The sequence below is a fragment of the Bos mutus genome, chromosome 27 (assembly GCF_027580195.1).
Source record: "Bos mutus isolate GX-2022 chromosome 27, NWIPB_WYAK_1.1, whole genome shotgun sequence".
Lineage (NCBI taxonomy): Eukaryota > Metazoa > Chordata > Mammalia > Artiodactyla > Bovidae > Bos > Bos mutus.
Genome location: NC_091643.1, coordinates 31,807,051 through 31,824,802, shown reverse-complemented (window position 1 = coordinate 31,824,802; position 17,752 = coordinate 31,807,051). Strand labels below are relative to the sequence as shown.

General features: G+C 39.6%; 1 protein-coding gene across 1 annotated transcript in view; it reads left to right on the top strand.

The window, feature by feature from the left end:
* Positions 1-17,752, top strand: part of TENM3 (teneurin transmembrane protein 3) — a 622,438-nt gene that overhangs the window by 537,387 nt on the left and 67,299 nt on the right. Inside the window, 4 exon segments of the mRNA XM_070364068.1 lie at positions 10,825-11,041; positions 12,052-12,171; positions 12,996-13,257; positions 17,086-17,353. Coding sequence (XP_070220169.1) covers positions 10,825-11,041; positions 12,052-12,171; positions 12,996-13,257; positions 17,086-17,353 — 867 coding nt within the window.

Sequence of the window (17,752 nt, the reverse complement as noted above, 5' to 3'; positions counted from 1 at the left end):
TTGGATGGTGGAAGGCCCAAGAATGACTTAAACCTCTTCCTAAATTCTGTGCAAGATGGTAGAATGTCAGAATATAAATCCTGCCAGGAATGATGCCTCTTACTTTTAAGTACATGGAGTTATTCTTTGTCCTTCAGAGTTATTAATATTACTTTGTGGGGATATGCCAGGAAGATATACCTCAAACAGGTTTTTTTTAATACCTTTAGAGCCTGGAAAATCCCATGGATGGAGGAGCCTGGTAGGCTGCAGCCCATGGGGTCGCGAAGAGTTGGACATGACTGAGCGACTTCACTTTCACTTTTTACTTTCATACTTTGGAGAAGGAAATGGCAACCCACTCCAGTGTTCTTGCCTGGAGAATCCCAGGGACGGGGGAGCCTGGTGGGCTGCCATCTATGGGGTCGCACAGAGTCGGACACGACTGAAGCGACTTAGCAGCAGCAGCAGAGTCTGATCATAGTAGAAAAAAGAAGCACAATTCAACTGAGGTTATTTAGAAATGAAAAAACAGTACTGAGAGAGGGAGGAAGAAAAATACAAATAGAAGATTCAAACTGCAGAAGCAAGCAGGTGTGTGTGCTAGAAATGACAAAGAAGAGGGAAATGATGAATGATATTTTAATGTAAGCGTCAGAATGAATGTGATGAATGGACAGAGGCAGTCTAAGTTTGGAGATTTCCAAATGAAAATAAGGAAACATTTGAAAATACATTTATAAAAAGTTCTAGCAGGAGGATGAGATGGTTGTGTTCTCCAGAATATATTTTTAAAAAAAGAAAAGGTAAATAAAATAGAAAAAAAATCATAAGGGGAATGGTTTAAAAAAGAACAAAAAAAAGGAAGGAAGAGAGGGAAGGAAGGAGGAAGAGAAGGGAGGAAATTATGAGTTCCGAAAGTGAAAATCGCTCAGTCGTATCTGACTCTTTGTGACCACGTGGACTATACAGTCAAATGGAATTCTCCAGGCCAGAATACTAGAGTGTGTAGCCTTTCCCTTTTCCAGGGGATCTTCCCAACCCAGGGATCGAACCCAGGTCTCCCTCATTGCAGTCAGATTGTTTACCAGCTGAGCCACAAGATAAGCCCATAAGAGTTCCTGGGTACTTCTTAAAAAGAATCCAGATGTCAGAATGAAGAGTGGCACTCAGTATCAGAGCCTTGAAATACATTATCCTGGCAGATGATTTGGGGGGAAATTACTTTTTTTTTGAAAGACTCCGTGAGATCCTACTGCAGAGGAGAGGGGCTTCCCAGGTGGCTCAGCAGTAAAGAATTCCCCTGCAATGCAGTTCGATCCCTGGGTCAGGAAGATCCCCTGGAGGAGGGCATGGCAATCCACTCCAGTATTCTTGCCTGAAGAATCACATGGGCAGAGGAGCCTGGAGGACTAGTCCATAGGGTTGTAAAGAGTCAGACACGACTGAAGCGAGTTAGCATACATTCAGGGGAGAGATTTAGGTTACTCTGAACCCTGAGCACCAAAGAATTGATGCTTTTGAGCTGTGGTGTTGGAGAAGACTCTTGAGAGTCGCTTGGGCTGCAAGGAGATCCAACCAGTCCATTCTGAAGGAGAATGGGTGTTCTTTGGAAGGAATGATGCTAAAGCTGAAACTCCAGTACTTTGGCCACCTCACGCGAAGAGTTGACTCATTGGAAAAGACTCTGATGCTGGGAGGGATTGAGGGCAGAAGGAAAAGGGGACGACAGAGGATGAGATGGCTGGATGGCATCACCAACTTGATGGACGTGAGTCTGAGTGAACTCCGGGAGTTGGTGATGGACAGGGAGGCCTGGCGTGCTGCGATTCATGGGGTTGCAAAGAGTCGGACACGACTGAGCGACTGAACTGAACTGAACCCTTTTATTATCCACAGAAGTTTTAGATCCCAGGAGAATCCCATTCTAGAAAAGAGAAGTCCACCTTTGCTTTCAGAAGCATGGGGTTTGACCACTGTTTTTGAATGAGTTTTAGGAGAGGAAAAATATTCACACAGGCTGAAACTAACAGTCTTCCCTATATTTTATACCCATTACCATTCGCTGCCACTGCAAGCTTTAGAACAACAAAGAGCATTGTCCAGAACCTCTTTAGACAGTGCCCCCTTTCTCCGGGTTAAGAACCTCTGCATTCTTGGGCAGGATTATTACTAGCAGCCATACACAGTGCTGGGAAAGATTGAGGGCAGGAGGAGAAAGGGGCGACAGAGGACAAGACGGTTGGAGGACATCACTGACTCAATGGACATGAGTTTGAGCAAGCTCCAGCAGATGGTGAAGACAGGAAAGCCTGGTGTGCTGCAGACAGACCTTGGGGTCGCAAGAGTCGGGCATGACTTAGCAGCTGAACAACAACAAATTGTCAAGATCACCACTGTCAACAACTCAGAGTGCGGGTCTCTATGCCTTCTCAGTGAGCTTAGACGCACGCTTAATGTCTTTAAACGAGAACAGGATAGGTACTGTTCTAAATTTGATTCTGCCAAAGAGATTTTTTTCATGTCAGTACGTGTAGGTCTGTCTCCTACTTTATAACAGAAGCACAGATGTCCTGATTAATTCTACCACTACTCCATTAATAATCATTTAGTTGTTTCTTATTTTTTTGCTCTTGGTATAAAGGCAGATCTGTAGGGAATCTGTGTGTGGGTATATGTGTGTTTATCTGCATATAAATCTTTGTGTAAATGTACACATATTTCTTTGGAACAGATTTGTAGAAATGAAATTGCTGGGTCACAGGGTGCTTTAAATTTAGTTCTGGTAGCTGCTGCCAAATTGCCTCACACTAAGTTTCACCACTGTACACTTCATGGGTAGGAGTGTGTTTATTTTCCCCATGTTCATAGTCTGTACATAATCATTGTGCATAAGCAAAATTGTCCAACAAAATGAAAAATATGAATTTTGTCTGCTGGGTGGAAATGATTCCATTTTTATTGTTTTCATTTGCATTTCCCTAATTACGAGTTAGATTGATGATCTTTATATATGCTCCTTGACTGTGTTTCTTCTTTTTCTGGTTGCTTATTTATTTCTCTTGACCATTTTTTTTCTATGGAGTTTTTTGACTTTTCCTTTTTAATTTTAAGGATTTTTTAAAAATATATTCTACTTATCAGCTCTTTATGAAGTGTGTTGTAGATAATTTACCTCAAGTTTTCATTATCTTTTAACCTTGTTTATGGCATCTTTCATCATGCAGAAGTTTTCAGATGATAAGCTTTTACAAGGGAAATGTTTATAAGGTTTAACTTTTCCTTCCTGAATTTGGGATTATCTGTCTTTATGAGTACATAAGGCCTTGCCCTTTTGAGATTATATGTAGTATTTCATATAATTTCTTTTAATACTTTTTACAATTGTATGGATTGCCTAATGTCCAACTTACCAAGAACATGTAAAAGTACCTATTAGAGTAAAAAAGAAAAAGGAATTCAAGGATTAGCATGAGTATCTGAGGACAGGAAAATGGTGATGAAAGAAAGCAGTGTGTGTCTCTGTAACTTTTTATTTTATGTTAGAGTATAGCCGATGAACAAGGTGGTTATAGTTTCAGATGTACAACAAAGCGACCCGGCCATACATATACATCTGTCCATTCACCCCAAACTCCCAGGCTGCCACATAACCTGGAGCAGAGTTTCCTGTGCTATACAGTGGGTCCTTGTTGGTTATCTGTTGTAAAGAATGGCCATCATCAAAAAATCTCCAAGCAATAGATGCTGGAGAGGGTGTGGAGAGAAGGGAACCCTCCTACACTGATGGGATTGCAGATTGGCCTAGCCACAATGGAGGACAGTATGGTGGTTCCTGGGAAAAAAAAAAAAAAACACCTAAAAATCTGCTGTGCTTTTAAGACATCCTTTTGGCCTGTTTTGATCTCATAATCTCTAGGAACTGAATTTATTCTTCACTTTGTTCAGCAAAATTTTTGTATGTGTGCTCAGTGCCAAAAAGAATATGTCCTAAATTCTGGGAGCCACAACAGTGGACTAGATTGGCCCTCAAGGAACTTGGTGAGACCGGTGTCTGAGCTGATTGCTAAAGGAATTGGGGAGGGAGCCGGGATAAGAGCAGTGAGAGGTCTCCAGCAGAGGAAATAATAATCACAAAGGTCTCATAAGCCATGTTAAGGAGTTCTAACTACTCAGAAAGCAGCAGGGACCAATTAAAGGAAGCATTTTACCTAGAGAAGTGAAATAATCACATTTGATTTCTGCCAAGAGTACTCTGACAGAAGTGTCGAGAATGAATAGCTGGGACAAGACTGGAGCCTGGGAAACCAAGCTCTTGTTGAGATCTTGTGAAGAGGTGACCATGGTAGCCTGAAGGGTCTTTTCAGTGAAATAAAAAGAAAGCTGACTTAGGACATGTTTGGGGTAGGGAAAAGGAGGAGCTGGCCATTGATTAGGTGCAGAGAAAAAGGAGTGAAGAGGAGTGAATTAGGAGAGGAGTGAAGGACGACGCTCAGGTTTCTACTTTGAGAACCTGGGTGAGTGGATAGCGGAGCCATTCATTGAAGTAAGAAATGCAGAGAAAGTGGTCTGTCCAGAGAAGATCATGTATGTTGCCTTTTCCACATGTTAAGTTTTCGATGCCTGTGTAATATCCAAGTGGAAATATCTACAAGGCAGGTTGTGGATTGGGAATTCAGGAGAATAAACAGCCTGGGGTCATTACGATTGAAATGATGCAAACCAGGAGGAAAAGTCTGTTAATCAGACAAACCAGGAAGATACGCAAAACCAAACATGATTCAGATTCAGTAATAAGCAAATGAATTTCATGTATGTTACAGAATGGTGACCCAAAAGAGAAACAAAAGGTATACCCGTGCCCTTTGAAGATTCTAAAATCCAGAGATAAAATACTGCATCAGGTATCCTACCTTGGGAGTTCCCTGGTGGTCCAGGACTGTGCTTCCACTGCAGGGGGCTGAGGTTCCATACCTGTTCAGGGAACTAAGATCCCACCAACCACGCTGTGCAGCCAAGAAGAAACGTAAAGATATATTTGCGGGGGGGGGGGCAAGTGGCGCTTCCCAGGTACTGCCTGTGGTAAAGAGTCCACCTGCCAGTGCTGGAAACACAGGAGATGCGGGTTTGATCCCTGGGTCCGGAAGAAGGGATCCCCCGGAGAAGGAAATGGCAACCACTCCAGTATTCTTGCCTAAAAAATTCCATGGACAGAGGAGCCTGGTAGGCAGCAGTGCATGGGATCACAAAAAGTCTGACACAGCCGAGCAGCCGTGACACTTTTTAAAAATAAAATTAAATATATATTTTTTAATTTTTTAAAGAATTTCTACCTCTACCTCCAGCTTGGAATGAGGGAGAAAGACTTCCAAATACTGTGGGTAAGAGCTTTAATTACCTTTAGAATGAAGATGAAAATTCATTCAAAGGAAATTCATGACTTTTTATCCAGTTAGTATATCAAGGTTTTGAAAAAAATGTTAAACTATCCATAGCTGCTTAAAAGACAAAAGTGAGAGTTTTGACAAGCAGGTCAAAGTCAGCATAGAGTGTAAATTAGGAAATGATGGAATCAGACGTTTTAATAATCTAGTAAAATGTGCATTGTTTAACTTTACCAGAAAAAAAAAATTATTTAAAGACAAAGGAAACAGGGCAGGGTAGAAACTTAAAAGCAAGACTAAAGGTTGACAAATTATGACCTCTGAGCCAAAGCTTGTTTTTGTAAATAAAGTTTTATTGAGAAATAGTCACACCCACTTATTTACATATTGTCTCTGGCTGCTTTAGAGCTATCAGTTCATCAAGGCAGAGTTAAATACTTGTAGCAGGGACTATATGGCCCATAAAACCTGAAATATTTTTTATCTGGTCCTTTACAAAGTAAGTTTGCCAACCACTGTTACAAACCAATGAAAGTCCTAGGAAAGATGAGAGCATATTTTTAAATAACTAGAGCAATAATACTGAGGATTAAGTGGAAGGAAGCATAAACTATATTGTCTACTTTATATCAAAATACCACTTATATTGCAAAGCCTAACCTGGAGAAAGAAAGGCTCTTAACTGATCATTGAAGTTGTTATTCAGTGGGTTTTGAACATTTCTGAGTTTCTTTAGGTCTTTTTTATGATTAATTCTATTAGATACGGCTTCTACGCCAATACCAATTTAAGCCAACCTCATATTCCTGAGACTAAAATGGAATGTCGATGATTTTAAGAAGCTCATCTACGAAGTCAATTTTACTACAATAGACATTTGGGCAAGTGGATAATCAACTTTAGTGGTACTAGATAGCCCTAGCTATGTGAATATAGGCAAAGAATGAAAAATGTTTTCTCAAGTTATAGGAAGCCAGATTCATAAGCATCCGTCACTTGCTTGGGCAAGTTACTGATAAACTCTGCAGAAAAATAACAAACCATGCGTCCCTGCATCTTGGCTGTTGAAAATGAGATTCTGTCTCTGATTGATGTTAGCAGAGAGGCTTGTAAAAATGTATTTCCAACTGATTAGTTCAGAAGGTGTCAATCTCATGCAGTTTTATGACCTGCAGACCACATGCCAGATGCACATTTGGTTTTTATAAACTAACAAAGATGAATGATGAGATTTGAGCATTCCTGTTTGGCAACTGTACCATATAGTGCCTAAAGGAAGGCATTCAGGGAGTATTATGGGGGACCGAAGGAGGGGGGGATTTAACCCTTAATTTACCAGGTTAATGGAGATAAAATGTAACCTTTGGAGGTTTCACTTTCTAGTTACGCCTAAAAAATGAATGTAAGGGAAAAACTTGCAAGAATATCAAATATTTATATGGAATTACTCTCCCAAGCATACTCATTCTAAATCCATGGAGTAAGAACTCTTAAATACACACACACACACACGTGTATGTATATATATATACACATACACATGTGTGTGCGTGCTCAGTCGTGTCCAACTCTTTGCGACCCCATGCACTGTAGACCACCAGGTTCCTCTGTCCGTGGAATTTTCCAGGCAAGAATACTGGAGTGGGTTTGCATTTCCTTCTCCAAGGGATCTTCCCAACCTGGTGACTGAACCCATGTCTCTTGTGTCTCCTTCATTGGCAAATGGTTTCTTTACTAGCTGAGCCACCAGGGAAGCTTAAATTATAAAACATACTAAAGATTCCTCATGAAGTCTCAACCTTCATGAGGTTGAGATTACAAATCATGAATTGTTACTAAAATAATTTTTTAATTGTTTTTTTTGAAGCTAAAATTATTTGGGTGCAATAGGTCAATCATCTGCTACTTTAAAAATCTGAGTCTTAATAACTTACGCTTCTGTGTCTTTGAGACAGATGGAGAAAAAATGCAGTATATTGCATATTATAACATATCCTCATGAAAAATAAGCCTCTAGCATAGTTTCATCTTTCTTCCACTAGAAATATTGAGAAATATTTAGACATTTTTCATCTTTGTGGCCTTTTGGTTAAAAAAGCAATATTTTGATAAATTTCTCTGAAATTTCAAAGCTCAGTTTCATTTGATTTTCTTAAAACATGATTTTGAATTTTTGTCACAGAATAGATATGTGCTTTCAAATAATTAACGATCCATTTTTTAGAACTGTAACAGACATACACATGAAAATGTAGCTATAATAAAGAAACTATAAGATCTGCTTATCAGAAATTCAGACTCATACATTTTCATGTGTATAAAAATTACGGTGTCAAAAAGTTAAAATAGTCATGCAAAAGAGTTCAGCATCATACATTTAATTCTAATACTTATTAAGCTCTTTTTTTCAACTATATGGGAAATAGTGAAATTTTTAGTTAATGTCTCTGGATAAGCTACATCTCTTTCAGTTTTAAGTGACAGAAAAGCCAGCCCAAACAGGCTTAAGAAAGAAGGCAGCACTTTGACTTCTAGAACTGAAAAGCCCAGGTCAGGTCAGTTCAGTTCAGTTCAGTCGCTCAGTCGTATCTGAGTCTTTGCGACCCCATGAAGCCCAGGTCAGATGCAGCTTATTGCAAAAGCCCCAAAGATGTCACTGTGACGTTTTAGTTTTTTCTCTCCAGCTCTTCACTTTGACTCTTCTGGGAAGGCTCCTTTCTGAGACAGGTTCTAATGTAGTGGCAGCCAGGGAGCTGGGATAACCCTAACCTCACAGCCTGACAGCTCCAAGCCTGGAGGGATGAGGGTGGGGAGGGATGGCTTTTTAGATAGTTCCTGAAGTTCAGTCCAGTTTGACAGATTAGGTCCCATGTCCATTTCTGAACCAAACACAAAGGGAGATAAGCACATAAACCAAAAGTTGAGGAGGACTGGCTGTCCAAATGAAAATTCAGAGTAGCTCCAAAGAAAGGAGAATGAGTGTTAGGAGAAACCACAGGTGTTCACAACATTCTTTTTCAGGTGGGTAAAATGATTGAAGGACACTGAGCCAGGCCACTCATCTGTTTCTTACCTTATCTGTGTTGTTGTTGACCTACTTATAGACTGGGCAATATGATTCAACTTAGTCTGTTTTATTTTGTCTCAGTTTGCTTTCAGATAATGAATGGGCAAGCGTATGTTCTATTAATAAGAGTAGCCTAAAGCAAAAAAGAAAAAAAAACCTAGTGTATTTTTTTTTAATAAACGTTTTCAAAACACCTGTGTAAATAAAACATTGGTCAACCAGATATTTTCAGCTGAGTTTGCCATAATAAAGTCACGCTGAGACCTGAAACTTAGGTTTTAAGATTTTCTAATGATTTTGTCCCGGAGAAGGCAATGGCACCCCACTCCAGTACTCTTGCCTGGAAAATCCCATGGACGGAGAAGCCTGGTGGGCTGCAGTCCATGGGGTCACTAAGAGTCGGACACGACTGAGCGACTTCACTTTCACTTTTCACTTTCCTGCATTGGAGAAGGAAATGGCAACCCACTCCAGTGTTCTTGCCTAGAGAATCCCAGGGACGGGGGAGCCTGGTGGGCTGCCGTCTGTGGGGTCTCACAGAGTCGGAAACGACTGAAGCGACTTAGCAGCAGCAGCAGCAATTATTTTGTCCATTCTCCCAATGGTGATTAAAGTCTGCAGAAACTGTTTTTATTAATCTGTACTGAGAAATGTAGTAGCCAAACAGATCAAAATTCACATATCAACTGGTCACTGAAAAATGACCTTAAAGAATAATGTCATGAAACCATTATCCTAACACTCTTATCTGCTAATGGGATGGTTTATATGTTTCAAACAAAATTCTTACATGGCCCATTGAATATAGTTTCCTTTTGATGTTCCTGGAGAAGGCTCGGGAAGATTCTAACCTTTATTCTTTTTATGTCACCAACACCTCTAGGTCAATTTTGAGTGATAGATTTCTTATCATTTTCAATATTATAGCTTATTTACATTACCCATATTTTTATTAACATCTTCATTTTACAGGAGGCATATTAATAGAGCTCAGGTTCCAGTTTAAATTTTGAGAAATGACTTAATTATATTTGAAATATACTTTACCATCCTTGGGCTTCCATGGTGGCTCAGACAGTAAAGAATCTACCTGCAATGCAAGAGACCCAGGTTCGATCCCTGGGTCAGGAAGATCCCCTGGAAAAGGAAATGGCTACCACTCCCGTAATTCTTGCCTGGAGAATCCCCATGGACAGAAGAGTCTGGCAGGATACAGTCCATGGGGTCACCAAGAGTAGGGTACAACTGAGCAACTAATGTTTACCGTCCTTGGGAAAATGGTTTCCTTGAAAGGTGACTGGCTCATCTCATCTATTATATGTTAATTTGTATTAGTATTTCACAGACTTCCATTTTCGGACCTTTTCCCAAATTTTAGGTGGGAGAACAGCCAGTCAGTGGAGCGGTCTGCACACACACAGTATTATCAGTCAGTGGCGTGGTCTGCACACACACAGTATTAGTCAGTGGAGCGCTCTGCACACACCCAGTATTATCAGTCAGTGGAGTGGTCTGCACACCCAGTATTATCAGTCAGTGGAGCGGTCTACACACACAGTATTGTCGGTCAGTGGAACTGTCTGCACACCCAGTATTATCAGTCGATGGAATGGTTTGCATACACACAGTATTATCAGCCAGTGGAGTGGTTTGCACACACACAGTATTATCAGTCGATGGAATGGTTTGCACACACCCAGTATTATCAGCCAGTGGAGTGGTTTGCACACACACAGTATTATCAGTCGATGGAATGGTTTGCACACACACAGTATTATCAGTCGATGGAATGGTTTGCACACACACAGTAGTTGTCAGTCAGTGGAGCGCTCTACACACACAGTAGTTGTCCAAGTGCACCGTATTCTGGCGCGGTTAGTGGCACCTTAAAACAATTACAACAGTAACACCAGAGTTCACTGATCACCATCACAAATACAATAATAATGCAAAAGTGGAAAATCACAAGAATTACCAGAATGTAACAGAGACACAAAGTGAGCAGATGCTGTTTGAAAAAATGGCACCAATAGACTTGCTCCATGCAGTGTTGCCACAAACCTCTGATTTGTTAAAAAAGAAAAACCTCAACATCTGCCAAGGGCAATAAAATGAGATCTGCCTGTAATACATTGTTCTAAACAGTCATTTATTTTTTATTCAGAACCAACATTATATAATTCTTTTCAGTCATCTCCATTGCAAACATTTACTGTCTATGAAAGCAACTGTAGCTATTGTATTTGATTTCAAAAAGGATGCCAGAAATTACTGTTAGATAGGAGGAACAAATAGTTGAATGTGAAAAAAAATAGCCAGTCAACAAACAAAACTTATTCTGCATCATGGCCGAAAAAGAGGAATTTTCTAACTGGTTTACATCTCTCTCTACAGATGGACTTATTGACTGCATGGATCCTGATTGCTGTTTACAGAGTTCCTGCCAAAATCAGCCTTACTGTCGGGGACTGCCTGACCCCCAAGATATCATTAGCCAAAGCTTACAGTCACCATCTCAGCAAGCTGCCAAATCCTTCTATGACCGCATCAGTTTTCTCATAGGATCTGATAGCACCCACGTCATACCTGGAGAAAGTCCTTTCAATAAGAGGTTAATACACTTTTCCTTACATAGATTCGTAATGATATTATCAACAGTTATAAGCCCTTAATATAAAATGCTGATGACTGCAAATTTGAGGAAAGTGCCTTTTTTAAAATGTAGTTTTTCATCGTTCGGCACATCCTTCACCAAACTTCATGTTTCAAGCATTTTTGACACAGTTCACATACTTTGTCAATTTCAGTACCGGAAGCATAACAGGACATCCCATTAAGGAGTCAATAAATCCTCATTTAACTGGTTGATTTTCTTAGCACAGTTGGAAGTGTTTCAAAAGAAGCAGTGAAAAGACCCCAAAAGGCAAAAGAGGAGTGCACTTTTTTTTAAGCTGAGCTCACTAAATAATATAAATTATGAATTAATGTAATGGAACTGCTAACAGCATGGCAGTAAGATTGCATGAGCTGTTGGCCTGGTGCTTTGCAGAGCAGTAATGACTTGAAAATAAACCAGTAAGTGAAAGCAGGTGTCTTGTGTCTCACTGAGCAAAAGAAGATGATTTACACCAGAACTCCTGGGTCTGCAGCAATTTAACAGCATTAATGCAGTTAGACCCTGCAGTTGATTAAAAGTTGTTGCACAAATGTTCCTCATTGCCCCCTTAAATCTTGTACTTCTCGGTCCCTGCGGGTTTCCGGATTGCCTTGGAATTAATTGGAAAGTATACTTTCCTTCATGCAAGCACCAGATATATGACTTACGAAAAAACGCACAGTTTATAATTTAAAAAATTCATCTCTAAATTATTGGTCTTGATAACTCTCCAAAACCCAGATTGCAGTGAATTAAAACCTAGGGTAAACACCAGGTATTTCAAGAATGTGGATTGCAGTGAATTATAAGGAACACCGTCTTGGGAGTATTTCCAGTCTGGTTTTTGTGAATACAAGTGCCTTATGATACTGTTATTTTATCCTTGGGTTGAATTATCTCTACATCATGATAATGTTTGTCTGAGGAGATAAATGTTCAGTTTAATTCTTCTACTTTTCTCACAGCCTAGCGTCCGTCATCAGAGGCCAAGTGCTGACTGCTGATGGAACTCCACTTATTGGAGTAAATGTCTCATTTTTCCGTTATCCAGAATACGGATATACTATTACCCGCCAGGACGGAATGTAAGTTAGTTCCAGCACCCTATATTTCTTCGAAGTATTTTAAGTATAAAGAGTATAAAGACTAGGCTTTTTTTTTTTAATTACCAGGCATGATGCTTTAATGTCCCTTTTAGTCTGAAAATGCAACAACCTTTAGATCAGAGATCTGTGACAGTATGTGGTGGCAAAAATTTAAAGTTATATATTCATGTAGGTTTTAAAAGTTGATCTCATTTTCTAAGGCATAATAAAAGTATTATGGTTTTATAGGAGAATGTTCTTTCTTTGTCTCAGAAGATTCATTTTGAAAAAAAATTTTTGTAATTTTTGGTCACATCCCACAGCACATAGGACCTTTGTTCCCAGACCAGAGATTGAACAAGTTCCCCCCTGCATTGGAAGGCAGAGTCTTAACCACTGAACCGCCAGGGAAGCCCCCATGTTGAAATATTTGAGAGTGAGACTTTGTAGTTCGGATGGTTCTAGAAAAGGAGTGGATAGATAAAGCAAGCTTGTACAAATGTTAGTAAGTTAGTTAATCTAGGTTAAGGATATATGCGTGAGTTGCAGTAAACTCCAAGAATTGGTGATGGACAGGGAAGCCTGGCATGCTGCAGTCCATGGGATCACAAAGAGTTGGACACGACTGAGCGACTGAACTGAACTGAAGGATATATGGATGGTCACTGTATAATTCTTTTAATATTCTCATAGATTTTAAACTATTTCATGTAAAAGTTGAGAGAAAAAGGTCTTTCTTATAAAGCATATTGATTTAAGGAGGCGAGTGTTGAGAGTTACACAAGATCCAGGTAATTCACTAAATATGTCTTGTGTTTTCCTAGGTTTGACTTGGTGGCAAATGGCGGAGCTTCTCTGACGTTGGTGTTTGAACGATCCCCGTTCCTCACCCAGTATCACACTGTGTGGATTCCATGGAATGTCTTTTATGTGATGGATACCCTTGTCATGAAGAAAGAAGAAAACGACATTCCCAGCTGTGATCTGAGTGGCTTTGTGAGGCCCAATCCTATCATCGTGTCCTCGCCTTTATCCACCTTTTTTAGATCATCTCCTGAAGACAGTCCCATTATTCCTGAGACACAGGTAGGCTATTCTAGCCGGCAGTGCTTTGCAGCAAACCATTTTCAGATCACGTGGTTTCCAAAGAATTTTTTTTAAAGGATTACAGAATTTCAGTGCTAGCCTAAGTAATCCTCTGGAATGACATGTAGAATGTGGGGTGTGTATGTGTGTATGTAGTACATAAGAGTTATTATATTAGGATATCTATTTCTTAAAGATCTGTTCAAAATACTTCTTCTTCAAGATTCATCTGTGTCTATTTATTAGCTGTAGCCAGATGGGAAAACAGCTTTAAGTGCAACAGCTAGTAATGTCTTTGCTCATTGATTCATTCATTGGAAAAGGCTTTTAGTGCCTGCCATGTATCTGACCTCCTAACTGACATTATACCAAGTGCTACTGTACGTGGTCATTATTCTCAATGTTTTACTGTTTAATTATTATTGTAAGCAGAAGATACGTTAGAACAGATGAATCTCCATAAAAAATGTTCATTGATTTTCTCACAATATTTTTAAAACATGGTATCATGTCTTAAACCCTAATAATATAGGGTTAATGATATAGTTCATAAAGCCATATTTTTCACAGGGAAAAAATTATATAAGTTTTAAACCATGTTTGCACTATTCATTTTTGTCTGCTGAAATATCAGGGGATTGTTTTCCTTCCTGTATGTTTCCAATTAGAAATAACTTTCAGATCTTAAAGGCAGGACATTAAGTACAGCGATAATGGACTTCATATATAAACAGCTGAGTAAAAACATGTGGTCTTTAAAATACAACAGCACTGAACAGCTTGGCCGCGTTTATTCTTCAAATATTTATTGAAATCCCTGTTCTGCACCAGGCGCTCTTATAAAGAAACAAAGCAGTATACCAATCAGATGAAGTACCTGCTTCCAAGAAGTTTGCCAATTTACACAGAGAGACTGAAAACAAACAAATATATGTCAAGTTGTGAATAAGACTTAATTAAAATAATAAAGCAGGGTAAAGTGGATGGAATTGCAGTTTTATATAGCATGGTCCCAGAAGATCTCTTTGATGAGATTACACTTCAGCAGAAACTTTGAGAAGAGAAAGAATAAACCTGGAAAATAGAAGGTCATTCCAAGCAGAGCAAAGAGCAAGTTCAAAAGCCCCACGGGAAGAACAGGCTTCCCTGGCGGCTCAGTGTAAACAATCTGCCTGCAGTGCGGGAGACATGGGTTTGATCCCTGGGCTGGGAAGATCCAATATCCGAGGAAATGCCGACCCACTTCTGTGTTCTTGCCTGAGAAATCCCATGGACAGAGTAGCCTAGCAGGCTTTGTAGTCCATGGGGTCCAGAAAGAGTCAGATACAGCTTAGCAACTGAACAAACAGAAGGGGAAGAACAAAAACTGGGCCTGTTCACAGAACGGCAGAGAAGCTGGCAGGTGTGGCTGAAATGAAGGAGATGATGTCTCAGATCACTGAAGACCATGGCGAGGATGAGGACTTTTCCTGTGATCACTGAGTAATTGGAAGCTGTGAGAGGATTTTAGGCAGACCAAGTACAGTTTCTTATTTGCTTCTTTAAAAGATCGTTGCAGTTGCTGTGCTGAGAATATTCTATTTAGGGCAAGGGTTGAAACAAAGAGACCAGTCAGAAGGCAGTCTCAGTAGTAGGAGAAATGATGGTGTCTTGGATAAAGGTGATTGGGGGTAAGAAGCGGTAAGAACCATACAATCAGCTTAATGGTTGGTTTTTCCACTCTGGCTTGATTCGCTTTTCCACTAGTGCAAAATAGTTGGTCAAATTAAATTACCTTGGAGAAACACGTTTTAATGAGTTAAATTACAGATTATTTGTTCCAGTGAAGTAAGCTAATGATGACAAAGACAGAAATCAGTTATTAAAATTAGGAATAACATATTTTGAAATAGAGATATTAACTCCTGGGAGGTCACAGTATATATTCATGAAGGTATCTATAGGAAACCTATCAAATTTATGTGAAATTATTTTGAAAATAAATTAAGAGGAAATAAATGATACGCTTTAAGTTATAATCACTTACATTTTCAGGGCCATCCAAGTCACAGAATCTGTTTTTCAAACTAAGGCACCAGTGTTGCACCCCCAATGATACGGAACAGTGAGTTCTGTTAAGATGATTCACCCTGAACCAAAGGGTCCTACTTAAGTTATTAACATTTGTATGACAGACATACATCATTCCTGTTTCATGTGAGAGGAGTTGGGAGGAAGAGAAACACTACTGAACCCTGAATCGCTATTTTAAGACTTTTCCAACACAAAAAGGTAGTCCTTTAAGTCTGAGTAATGAATAGTCCTTGGAGAAGGAAATGGTAACCCACTCCAGTGTTCTTGCCTGGAGAATCCCAGGGACGGGGGAGCCTGGTCGGCTGTCTATGGGGTCGCACAGAGTCGGACGCGACTGAAGCGACTTAGCAGCAGCAGCAGCAGCAATGAATATTCCTAGCACAATCTAAGGAAACCTTTGAGAATGCTATTTAATTCTTAGTAGAGAAGGTGATAAGCTCCTGGGGTGTATTCTTAAGCGTAGATAGCCTTGTGCATTACACAAGAGGTAGTAAGCCCAAGTGAAAGTGAAAGTGTTGGTCTCTCAGTCATGTCTGACTCTTTGCGACCCTGTGGACTGTACCCCACCAGGCTCCTCTGTCCATGGGATTTTCTAGGCAAGAATGCTGGAGTGGATAGCCATTCCCTTCTCCAGGGGATCTTCCTGACCCAGGAATCAAACCCGGGTCTCCTGCATTATAGATGGATTCTTCACCATCTGAGCCACCAGGGAAGCCTGACCCTAAGAAGAGCTATTATTATTAACCAAACTAATAGGAGCACTATTAGCAAGTAGAATCTGAATTATTTGGATTTATTTTATATACAACATAGCATAGATTTTTTTCAAAATACTGAAATCCTGTTTCGGCATAATGTATTTTTGCATATGTCAGGATAAATTTATTGGTATTCATTGAGCAAGTCACACTGATGGGTACATTGTGGGGTTAGGAATATGATTTTTAAAATTTGTAACAGATAATTTTTAGGCAGGTAATTATATTAACTCTTTACATTCATTTCAATTCAAGCAGTGTATATCGAGCGTCTTTTGCAGACATTCAACATACGTTAATTGTTCTCTGGGGGGAAATTTATGCAACTTGAAAATATTAGTTCATGTACCATCATATCAAAAATCAGCGATGAGTCCAAGCTCAACGTTTAACTAATTATGGGAGTGTGCTGTTGTTATATTACCTTCCAACATGAATATGGAGTTTGCTACAGTTTATCCCAAGTGAATTGGTCTGTTTTGTTACCATTCCTGTCTTTCTGGGCTGTGACCAGTCAGTTGATGAGGCTGTAGATGTAGCTTTAACCCCGAAATGAGCCAGCTGGCGTGGGCCAGATCTTTGGCCTGGGCCATATTTCTGTGCTGAGCGAACCATCTTACAAACGTCTGCTCTAATTCTCCAGGGCAACGGGGGTGAAAGATGGGTTAGTGAGAATCCACGGTGACTATAAACTAACAAGGCAGTGCATGTCAGCCTGATGGAGCAGTCACAAAATTTCCTGTATTAGAAGTAACACCTGAACTGTGATTAATTCAAGATAAATGACAGGATGCTTTTAGGAGGAGAAAAATTGAGCTGGCAGCAGCGTTATTTTTAATTATTGAATAAGATAACATCTCAAATGCATCTTTGTGGATCGTGACTCTTTAGGATCTTATCTTATTGTTAATTGCTTTGCTGCATTCTTTTCAATGTATTTTACCTAATAGTCATACGTGATCCCCGTTTGCAACTTCTGCTTTCTTTTGAAACCTAGGTCCTCCATGAAGAAACCACAATTCCAGGAACAGACTTGAAACTTTCCTACCTGAGTTCCAGGGCTGCCGGGTATAAGTCAGTACTTAAGATCACCATGACCCAGTCTGTTATCCCATTTAATTTAATGAAGGTGCATCTGATGGTGGCTGTCGTAGGAAGACTCTTTCAAAAGTGGTTTCCTGCATCACCGAACTTGGCCTATACGTTTATATGGGATAAAACAGATGCATATAATCAAAAGGTCTATGGTCTGTCTGAAGCTGTTGGTAAGTCCCTTGTAAATGTATTATATTCAGCACCAAAAACACTGTCTTGAACTCAGAATTAACATGAAATTCATTACAATCCAAGGAAATCCGTGGATAAGCAGAGAGGATGCCAGTAAGGTTGCCTAGAAAGGTTGTAAATGGTTGGTTTAGATCTACCATAAGAAAAAGGAATGTGATTCCATATGATGAATGTGAAATTTCAGGTTTTCATATCCTTTTTTTCATGTTTTTCTTCCTCATCATGTCCCTTCCTTTTTTCATTTTCTTCTTTCCTTTATAATTTTATCTCAATTTTCATTAACCTTTTTTACATTTTCAGTATCTAACAACATGTAGTTTCAAGTCATAATGATATTTTAACATGACATCAGACAACATTTATGTCCAAAAATTATT